The sequence below is a fragment of the Ursus maritimus genome, unplaced genomic scaffold (genome assembly GCF_017311325.1).
Source record: "Ursus maritimus isolate PB19 unplaced genomic scaffold, ASM1731132v1 scaffold_21, whole genome shotgun sequence".
In the NCBI taxonomy this organism is placed as follows: domain Eukaryota; kingdom Metazoa; phylum Chordata; class Mammalia; order Carnivora; family Ursidae; genus Ursus; species Ursus maritimus.
The window spans coordinates 50,197,891-50,209,069 of NW_024424564.1; the positions used below are offsets into that span (position 1 = coordinate 50,197,891).

Consider the following 11,179-nt stretch of genomic DNA (forward strand, 5'->3'; position numbering starts at 1 on the left):
TGTGGAAGAGGAACTTCCCACTGGCTCAGCAACAGGATTCTGTTAGGACGTGACCATCACATAGGGAGTTTATTCGTGCTCTAACATACTTAAATATCAACATGCACCTTTCCCGAGTGACTTCACGGGTCATGGCCAACATAGAACTTGGACAGGAAATCCTTTGGCCTCGGCGCTTCTGTTTCATGGAAGAACCGCATGACGTGTGTCCGCTGCTTCCAGACGTTAATCGTTTCCTCCAGTTCCATCTTTCCCTGCACAAGTGAGGGGAGAGGTGTTCAGTCAGTGGCTGAGGGGAAGGAGCACGACACTGAAGGCCAGGATTCTGTTCTCTGCTCTGGCGCAGACTTACTGAGTCACCTTGTAACAGGGCAAGTAACATCCTCTGTCAAGACCACAGTTTCTGCATGTGGAAAATGAGGTGGTTGGGCTAACTGATGACTGAGGCCTTTCAAATACTCTTTAACTCTGTAGCTAACCGATCCCAAGAGGGAGAGACTTCCAGGTTAACAGGCCTCTGCCCCATGACTGCCTAACCCGACTGGCTTAACTTGGGTTTCTGCTAAACATTCCTCCCATGGTACGTACTGGTCCATGCCAAAGTTTGCAATGATGCTAACGCGACGACCAGAGATAACACGATCAGGCCGGGATTTGACCCCATTTACACAGGACTCAGCCAACCAGCCTGCCTCTTCCGGCTGTAAGGAGCAACCTGGTGAAGCAGTAACTTCCAGGAATGAGGTTCAAGAAGAGTTTCAAACTTTCCACCTTATGTCTTTTTTTTTTTTTTTTTCAAAATACAAGCCCCGGGGCGCTGGGGTGGCTCAGTCGGTTAAGCATCTGCCTTTGGCTCAGGTCATGATCTCAGGGTCCTGGGATTGAGCCCCGTGTGGGGCTCTGCACTCATAGGGAGTCTGCTTCTCTCTCTCCCTTGGCCCGTCTCCCTCCTCATGAGCACTCTCTTACTCTCGAATAATAAAATCTTTAAAAAAAAAAAAAAAAAAAAAAAGAAATGCAAGCCCCAGTGGGTTTTTTCTTGAACAATCTTATATTTAATCAGGTGATAACCTCTAAGTTCATCTGTTTCTTTGAAACACTAAACAAAAGTTACTGACCCAGTAGCTGCTTTTTTTTTTTTTTTAAAGATTTTTTATTTATTTATTTGACAGAGATAGAGACAGCCAGCGAGAGAGGGAACACAAGCAGGGGAAGTGGGAGAGGAAGAAGCAGGCTCATAGCAGAGGAGCCTGATGTGGGGCTCGATCCCATAACGCCGGGATCACGCCCTGAGCCGAAGGCAGACGCTTAACCGCTGTGCCACCCAGGCGCCCCCCAGTAGCTGCTTTTTAAACTCGGGAGACAAAACTGAGCAGCTCTGGACAAGCTGGCTGCTCTTACTCAGTCAGGGAGGGTCAATTACCTTAATGACCAGAAGATCCACCACCCTGGGGTCTGTGACGTGGCCATTCTTCATAAACATTTCTCGGACTTTATCCCGTCCTTGCTTCACGGTGATGTCCAGCTGGAATAAGTGCACTGAAGAGAAAACACGATTCAGGGTAGAAATTACATGGTTAAAACCTAATTAAAACCTTTACAAAAACTGAGTCAGTGGAGAGTCACTGAACACAGACAGGTTGCCCATTCATTTCATTCAGCAAATATTATTGGCCTGACCCTAAGCCAGGTGCTTGAGGCTGTAGCGGAGGGAGACGTGGCGCTTGCTCTCAAGGAGCTTACGGTTTGTTTGAAGAGACAAGACCGCCGCATTGAACTACAGCCCAGTTCAAGAGTGTGAACAGCCTGGCTTCACAGCCCAGCTCCGTCACACCACCTGTGTGATCCCGCGGCCATGAACTTCTCTGTGCCCGAGTGCATTTGTTTCCGAGGGAAAGGAGGGTAATAATAGCACATTGACTCCAGGGCTATTGGGAGGATTCCAGGAGATAAGACGAGATCCTTAGACCAGTGCCCGGCATGGAGTAAGCTCTCAAAAATATCAGCATTATCATCATACAGAACAACTGAGAGGAGACGCAGTGATGTGCTGTAGGCTTGTGCGGCACAGACTTAGGGTTGAGGGACACCTCCGAGTGCGTGTGCGGGCAGGGAAGGCTTCAGTCCAGCCTGCGATTACCACCACGTCGGGTGACTCGGCGGAAGGAACAGTCTCTCAAATTCTAGTCCAAGGGGCAGCCATCCACGAATGCAAACACGTAATCGCAATATCCAGCAATCCCTGGCTAAGCAGAGGTCTAAAAGAGTGACACAGCCTTAGGGACCTGAGACTTCAGATGAGGCACATGTGTGTCCTTTGCAAATTAGGTTTTAGTCGTTTGTATTCCCATCCTCTGGCAGTCGGCCTTCTGCTGATGACGAGGGCACGTCCAGGGCCTTGTGTGGTGGGCGGGATTAGAAGGGGGGCACATTAGGCCAAAGGGACAGCATGAACAAGGCTTACAGGCTAGAATGAGCATGTGGTTGGGGAGACCTCTGTGTGCTCATTTGGTGAGGACACCTTGTGCTGTGGCCTTTCCCGTGACATGTCCACTCCTGTCTACAGAATTATCAGAACCAGCTCTGAACACCATGAGAGTTATGCAGTGACTGAATGAATCGACAATAAAGTTCAGATCTTTACACTCAATTTAGTGACAGTGGTAGAAAAATAAAGCTTCTCCTGAGGGAAATACCATGCCACGCTGATCCCACAGGGAAGAGGCAACAGCAGACATGTAACAGGAGAAACTGCAGCCCAGCCTTATAGGGAAGTGTTAACAGAGCTCAGAAAATCCCGCGCACTGGAAGGAACGCAGGATCCAGTGTGTGCTGGGGCAGGCTCTCATGGAGCCCCTCCCCCCCAAGCTGCCTCCACTTTGGTAGCTTAAAATCAACCGTGGTGGGAGTACCAGCCCCCAGAAAATGGGAAAACGCTATAAATCTGGGTTCCCACCACAGCCCGTATCATAGTAGGAATTTTATTTTTTATTTTAGAAAGAAAGAGAGCAGGGGGCGGGGCAGAGGGAGAGGGGAAGCAGACTCCCGGCTGAGAAGGAAGCATTACAGGAGGGCTTGATCTCACAACCCCCAGTTAATGACCCAAGCAACCTGAGCCGGAACCAAGAGTAAGACACCAGGTGCCCCTCATAGTAGGAATTTTAGAAAAAAGCAAGCAAAGGGAAGATAAGACAAAGAGATACAAAAACAAATGTAAACTAACAAGGATCCTAGAATTTAGAATCCTCCCGTTTGGGGGAATGAGGCCTACCGCACTGTGGGTACTTGCCTGAAGTCATACTATTGGTCCCTGGCACATGTGGGCCTGGAATCCAGGTTGTTTATTGTTTTTAAAAAATTTACAATCTGGTGCTTTTTAAAGGAAATGAATACGAGGACTCTTCTTCCCCTGCTATCAGTGCTTACCTTTCCTGCATTTTTATATTAGATTTCTGCCCAACCTTGGGAGTTTAAAAAAACAAGGTCCCTCTATACTAGGGGAGCCGGTGCCCATCCGCTCCCATTCCTCACGATCTCCTCAACTACACACCAGGGCATTGGGTGTGCGAGTCTTCTCCTCAGGAAAATGTTTTTGCTTACCATGTCAGTTCACAGATCCCTGAATGCCCGACCTCCCACGTTAAGAGCCCTTGTCTCTAGAGAGACAAATTCCATAGCTTTGTCCTAATTTCCCTCCTCCCATCCCAAGCCTCTGAACACACCCCTCCACCAGTGAGAAAGGCTGTGGGAAGGCAAACGGCAACAGCCTAAGCTATCACCTGCTGGATCGTTCTTTGGTTTAACTCGGTGGTTCATAAAGCAGCGATTTTGCCCACCAGAACATCTGGCAATGTCTGGAGGCATCTGCGGTTGTCACAACTAGGGAGAGAGTGATACTGGCATCTAGTGGACAGAGGCCAGGGTTGTTGTTAAACACGCGACAATGCACAGGACCGCCCCCACAACAATTACCAAGCACAATGTGTTGAGAAACCCTGGTATAAATTAATTCCAACTGCTTTCTCAACTCACAGTTTCTTGGCTTATGCTTTGAATTCTGAATATTTAAATTGCAATTTTGAAAAAATCTAAGAGGCTCAAAAGGAAGGTATCAAGTGCTTCTCGTGGATGAGGGTGTCTTTCCCAGCCTCCGTGTGTTTTTGCAAAGTTCCTGTCAAGGTTTTCCTGAGTCAGGGAGGCTCTGACACATTAAGAGGGCTGCCAATGGTATCCTCAGCCGTTTGCTCCCATTCACTTCGGGAGCATTCACACCAGGCACTGGGAGATCCTGAGACGGGAAGGTGCACGTTGTGCTGGAGAAGAGCAGGGGGTCAGGGGTCAAACCAGCTGGGAAAGGTCTCCCCACCATTATGAACTATGACCTTGACTAGGGTACAGCCTTCTCAGCCTGTTTCCTCAACTAAAACATAGGAAAGAAAAGAACCTCAGACCTAACTCCTTTACAGGTACATGGCAAAAGTCGAGCGACAACATCTCGTAAACAGTAAAGCTACTATAAACGTTAGTTGTGAAACATTTCAGCACTTACTGCCCATACATCTAGTTTAAGTTTTAATGGTCTGGATACATGCCTGTCTTCCTGACTAGACCATAAGGCCCCCGAGGGCAGCACTACTTTATTCACTTTTGTGTCTCTGGGCATCTAGTACCGGCCCTGGTGAAATGGAAATTAAACGAATAGTTTCTACAGAAAAGTCTCCTGTTTTGTAACCAGCAAGCCTCATGTAATATTTTTTCAGCGGAGGGATTCAGAGGAAGGTAGTTCTGTCTCTGTGCTCCCACGCAAGGCAGCCAGCACCCAGGCAAATGACTGCTATACACGTGCACGTAACCGGGTCCCGTGGGATTCAGGGAGAACTACAGCAGGAGCAGAGAGCCAGGTGTAACAGGTGGCTCGCCAGGGTCTGAAGTTTGGCTCCCCTCCTCACTAACGGTGTGATGAGACACATTTATGTGCCTCAGTTTTCTTATCTGTAAGACAAGGAAACAATTCGAACCCACCCTCAAGTAAGGCAATGTAAAGAATTCAGCATAGTGCTGGGCCATATGTATGCAATTCAGTAAATGTTAGTTATTAGAAATACTATTACTTATTCCCAATTCTTGGTTTGGTTCCTTGGCTGGAGTCCGAATGATGCATAGCAGGACACCAGTGTAGACACAGGCCTGAGCAACTGACCACCTACAGACGACCAATCCTCCCCGTAAAGGAGGTGCCACCCCTGTGACCCTCCCCTTGTCCTTCTCCCCGCTCCCCCAGGCTCCTCCTTTCAGGACCCTTCTGACTCTGGAATAATCTTCTCAAATAGTATTTAAGGGGAGTTCCTGAGAGGGGATAGTTTAAAAACTGCTGGGTCCTGAATGTGGGTAACTGGGTCTATCCTCAACTCAGCCATTGACTTTTTTTTTTTTTTTTTTTAAACCCTTTGCAAACCATTCTTTCGCCATCTGGGTCTTGTTCCCCACCTCTTCTCTCTGCAACAAGAAAGGATTCTGGGCACTCACAGAAGTATTCTGCTAGGCAAACATTCTGTTTTTAAACATCTGCAACTGAATCTCCACCCCCCCCAAACACACATATGCAGACACTTGCTACTGTCACTTCCCTATACCTATTATCCACCTGTCCTCTTAATAAAACAACAACAGTAGCAGCCCACATTCAATGAGTGCCAGTTAGGCTTACCCTAAGCAATTTAGATATATTACCTATTTAAGAAGGGCTACTCTCTGAAGAAGGTACTATCATGATGCTCATTTTACAGATGAGGAAACTGAGGCATAGCAAGATGAAATAATTTGCTCAAGGTCACGCAGCTAATAAGGGACAAGGTCTGGAGGCAAGTGTCTATAACTACCACGTTCTATTGCTTCTCACACACTGGCTGGGAAGTGACAGCCTCGGCAGGCAGCTATGGTGCTCTAGCTCACTTTAAAAACACCTTCCCTCTCAGACTAGCAGTGACAGTCCACATTAAAACACACTCAATCAATCAACAAAACAACAAAATATCGACAGCCCCTGACATTTGTACTGTCCTTGCCAGTTTAGGTGGGCTTTCCCCCAGTCTTCCTCTCATCAGGGACACTGGGCAGTGCTGAGAGGGAAATACCAAGGTAAGAAAACAGAATCTCTGCATCCAGGGACCTTGTATTTCAATCTCTCCAGTAAACAGACTGGTTCTCCGACATCTAAGTAAGTGAAGGCAGGGGACAGTGAGGCAGTAGGGGACAGGCGATCAGAGGGGAGGGGGAGGAGTTCCTAAGAAGTAGGAGAGGCAGGTAGAGCTAGGGAGCAAGCTTGGGAAACTGGATGTGGGAGGAGGCCATCTCACCTGGACTGGAAAAGGCACCACTGACTTAACTGGATGACCTTGGGAAAGTCACTTCCCTTCTCTGGTGGTCTGTTTTTCCGTGGGGGATGTGGGAAACAGATGATCGCTCAAGTCCTACAGCCACTTTGTTTATATAATCTAATGGGCACCTGTAAATACATTCAGGAACTCTACGGAAGACTTTGGGTTCCAGATCTACCAAGGGCTGGCTCTGGGCCTCGGGGGCATCACTTCTCCTCTAGGTGCCTCACATGCCTCACCTATAAAATGAGCATGTCATCCACAGTCCCTGCTCTCCCTCCCACGGGTCCGGTAAGAATTACGGGGGACAAAAGGGCCAAAGCGCCGAGGGCGCCTAGAAAGGCGGTTCGGATGCAGGGCACGGCTGGTTTGAGTCCGGCGCCGCCGCCGGGTCGGGTCCACCAATGCTCGGGTGACCCTCCTCCCCTAAGCACCCGGAGTCGCCTGTGCCCAAGTCGGTGACCTCAGCTCCTCCCGGGAGAAATAGGAAGCCAGGACGGCTGCGACCTTGGGCGGCTGCATCTGGAGCCCCGCGTGCGCCGCAGCCTCTCACCAGTGTTCGGCACCTCTCGATACCAGGCGCGGTACAACTCGCGCACCCTCCGCTTGGCTTCGTTCATGTCCCGACTAAAAATGGGCTTCACTGAAGTGGGAGCCGCAGCAGCAGCCCGCCGGAGGCCGCTCGCCGCCATCTTGCTAAAGAAATCACCTTCCGCGAGGGCGGCCGAAATACGAAAGTCTTTTGTCATTGGTTAAAACTGAAAGTCACGCCCCTAAGCCCCACGGGTAGGCGGGAAGATAGCTGTGAGGCTCTCTGATTGGCTGGGAGGCCTCCAACTCTGGGTGGGAACGGCCGCTGGGGGCTGCGCATGCCCAGGTGCGGAAACTCCCGCTCAGCCGCTGGCGGGCCTAACCGTGGCCCAACCGCGCCACCAGGGGTCGCTCGAGCGCCAGACTGGCGGCGGAGCAGCGGCTTGGCGTCCCCCAGCGTCCCGCCCGCCACCTGCTCGCCGCGCTCCTTTGGTTGCGCCCGTGGGCGCGCGGGCCTCGCAGAGCGTCGCGGGTCGCTTTCCCCGGGCGGAGGCCGCGGGTCCCCAGGGGCGGCGGAAGCCCCTCATGGCGCCTGGGCTTCCTTGGCGCTGGCCTGGCCTCTGTGCGGTTTTTCTGCAGCAACAACTTTTTTTTCTTTTTTCCCCCCAATAAACCAACTCTTCGGAAGCGCCGCGTAGCTGCCAAAGCGCTTTCCTGGCCGTTGGCTTCCTGGCGCTTCTCCACATTCCGGGCAGGTAGGTCTATCAACAGCCGCATTGTAGACAAAACTGTTTTTATCCTAAACTATGGGTCTCGGTGAAAAGCAGCCCAGAAATGTGGAGCCTTGCATCGACTATCCTGAATATCCCCTCCGTTGCTGGCATTTTTCTAGTGAGTTTGCCTCTGACCATCCCCGGCGGCCCGGAGGTGCGAAGGGAGAAATAACAGCTAACGCAGGGCAGGCCACGCACTAGGCGCACTAGAACGTTTTACCTGGTCTTCTTTAATCTCGTGGATCAGAGAGGTTCTGTTAGCACCCCAGGAAACAGGTGGTGTAGGGTCTAGGTCACGTGCCCGGTGAAGGCACCTCCTCCCCGCCCTGCCCCTGACCGGCAGGGACCTTGTGAGTGCTGGGGGAGGAGCAGGGGCCCGGGCTGAGCTTGGCTCTGGGACCCTAGCTAGCATGGAATACCGCCCTGCATCTTTCCCAGACTTTCCCGTTTTAAAGGGTACAAAAAATCCGATTTTAGTTCCTGTATTACCTTTTAAGACGTATCTGTGCATTTAAGTGAGTTATGCGTTCAAAGGAAGCATGCACCCTATACAAGTTCAAAGCATGGTAATAAAATGGAAACGGAAGCGTCAACCACAACCTTAAGAAGTGGTGATAGAGTTAAGGTTTATTTAAGCATACTGTGCTCTCGACGGCAGCTGGTTCAGTTCTCGAGCACATTAACTTGTTCATGCATAAGGGCACACCTGTGGGATAAGCACTGCTAGACCCATTTTACAGATGAGAAAACTGAGACATAGACGAAGTTACTTGACAGCGTTGGCTTGAGACCCAGGTAGCCCGGCGGCGGAGTCTGTGCTCTGCCTCTCACCGCACCTACATCATCATATCCATCTGTCTAATTCTAACCCCGTCCATGCTCCTTCCTCCTCCAGGAGTAACCACTATCATGAATTTAGTGTTTAATATTCCTTTTCATTGAAAAAAAAATGGCTTCCAAAGCAACCCGCAAACTGGGAGAAAATATTTGCAAATCATATATTCCATAAAGTATTTGTATCTAGGATATACAAAAGACTCTTACAACTCAATAATAAAAAGACAGCCTGATTTAAAAACAAGCAAAGATGGGGCGCCCGGCTGGCTCAGTCGGTAGAACATCTGACTCTTGATCTCAGGGTCATGAGTCCAAGCCCCATGTTGGGCATGGAGCCTAGTTTAAAAAAAAAAAAAGCAAAGGTGACAAACCCAATGGCAGGGAGGATATGGAGCAGCAGGAACCTTGTCGTTGCTGGTGAGAGTGAAGCATCAGACAGCCACTCTGCAAGTCAGTTTGGCAGTTTCTCACAAAACTAAGCATACTCTTACCAAATGATCCAGCAATCACGCTCCTCGGTCTTCACCCAAATGAGTTGAAAACTTTTGTCCACCCAAAAATCTGCACACAGATATTTATAACAGCTTTATTCATAGTTGCCAAAACTTGGAAGCAACCAAGATGTCCTTCAGGAGGTGAATGGATAAATAAACTTTTGTACATTCATAAAATGGAATATTCTTTGGCATTAGAAAGAAATGAGCTATCAAGCCATGAAAAGACTTAGAGGGGGGCGCCTGGGTGGCGCAGCCGGCTGAGCAACCCACTCTTGGTTTCAGCTCTGGTCTTGATCTCAGGGTCCTGGGATGGAGCCCCGCGTAGGGCTCCACGCTCAGTGTGGAGTCTGCTTAAGACTCTCCCTCCCTCTCCCCTTGCCCCTCCTCCCCTGAAGTAAATAAATAAATCTTAAAAAAAAAAAAAGACATGGAGGAAAGTTAAATGGATATTACTAAGTGGAAAAAGCCAATTTGAAAGGCTGTATGTGGTATAATTCCAGCTCTGTGGCATAACAGAAAAATACAAAATTGTGGAGACAATAAAAAGATCATTGGTTGTTAGGGGCTGGGAGGAGGGAGCAAGGAATGAATAGGGGAGACTCGGTGTGATACTGTAGCGGTAGACACGTGTCATTATGTTTGTCCAAACCCACAGAGTAAGCCCCGATGTCAACTGTGGGCTTTGGATGACAGTGGTGTGTCAGTGAAGGTTCATTGGTTATAACAAATGCACCACTCTGGTGTGGGGGGGTGTTGATAGCAGAGGAGTCTGGGGTGGGGGTAAGGATATATGGGAAATCCCTGTACATTCCACTCAATTTTGCTCTGAACCTAAAACTACTGTAAAAAATAAATATTTTTTTAATGGTAAAAGGATTTGAGTAGCTATTTCTCCAAAGAAGATATACAGTGACATGAAAAGACACTCAACGTGGTTAGTCATTAGGTAAATGCAGATCCAAACCATAACAAGACACCATCTCTGACCCGCTAGAATCCTACAACAAAAAGACAATAGTCAGTGTTGGTGAGGATGTGGGGAAACTGGAGCTCTCATACACATTGGTGGGAGTGTAAAATGACACGGCCACTTCGGAAAACAGCCTGGCAGTCTCTTAAAAACTCCAGTTCTGGGTGTCCACCCAGAAGAAATGAAAACGTTTGTCCATATGCAAATGTTCATAGCAGCCCTGTTCACAGTAACCAAAAAGTAGAAACAACCCAAAAGTCCATCACCAGATGGATTAAAAAAAAAGTGGATAAAAGTGCGGGCTGTCCATACAACAGAATACTCTTCAGCTATGATGAACCTTGAAAACATTATGCTAAATGAAAAAAAGCTAGATACAAAACACATATTGTATGATTTCACTTATATGAAGGGTTCAGAAAATGCAAATCTGGGGCGCCTGGGTGGCGCAGTCGTTAAGCATCTGCCTTCGGCTCAGGGCGTGATCCCGGCGTTCTGGGATCAAGCCCCACATCAGGCTCCTCCGCTGGGAGCCTGCTTCTTCCTCTCCCACTCCCCCTGCTCGTGTTCCCTCTCTCGCTGGCTGTCTCTATCTCTGTCGAATAAATAAATAAATAAAATCTTGAAAAAAGAAAAGGCAAATCTACACAGATGAGTGGGCGGAGTGGGAATGTGGAATGAATGTATGAGGTGAATATGAGGTTTCTGGGTTTTTTTACGTATTTAAATTCAATTAGCCAACATATAGACATCATTAGTCTCAGATAGAGTGTTCAACAATTTATCATTCGCGTTTCTGTTTAGGCAGAGGGAAATGCTCTGAAATTAGGCTGTGGTATAGTGTACAACTTTGTAAATAGACTAAAGTCCATTCAATCGTACACTTGAATGAAAGATAAATTTTATGTTGTGTAAATTATATCTCAATCAAGCTGTTGGGGAAAATGGCCTCATAACTTTTCAAATGTGTAAAGTCCAGTGTGTTTTAATAATGTCTTCTTGCTGTCATCACCTTAAAAAAAGAAAAAAAAAACTATTTGTCTTTGTTAAAAGCAAAGATTTTAGAAAATTGGGAAAGAATAGCACAGTACAGAAAATAAATATCCTCTATAGAATTAGAAGCAATGTAGTATATAGTGAAAATAATTTATTGTTAGTTCCTGATACCAGTTGCAAGCTGTATGTCAAGTTACC

General features: G+C 48.2%; 1 protein-coding gene across 1 annotated transcript; it reads right to left on the reverse strand.

The window, feature by feature from the left end:
• Positions 1 to 50: 50 nt before the first annotated feature.
• NDUFA6 (NADH:ubiquinone oxidoreductase subunit A6) lies at positions 51 to 7,100 on the reverse strand. The gene is made up of 3 exons (XM_008702932.2): positions 6,931 to 7,100; positions 1,424 to 1,539; positions 51 to 254 (listed from the first exon to the last, which is right to left on the reverse strand). Exons 1-3 carry the CDS (start codon positions 7,067 to 7,069, stop codon positions 123 to 125), a joined length of 387 nt encoding a protein of 128 aa, XP_008701154.2. The 5' UTR covers positions 7,070 to 7,100; the 3' UTR covers positions 51 to 122.
• Between the last annotated feature and the right edge of the window lie 4,079 nt (positions 7,101 to 11,179).

Coding starts and splice junctions, on each gene's coding strand:
- NDUFA6 (XM_008702932.2), bottom strand. CDS start 7,069: ATGGCGGCGAGCGGCCTCCGGCGGGCTGCTGCTGCGGCTCCCACTTCA. Junction 1,540..6,930: donor TCGAGAGGTGCCGAACACTG/GTGAGAGGCTGC, acceptor TTTTCTCTTCAG/TGCACTTATTCCAGCTGGAC. Junction 255..1,423: donor TGGATCTTCTGGTCATTAAG/GTAATTGACCCT, acceptor TCACTTGTGCAG/GGAAAGATGGAACTGGAGGA.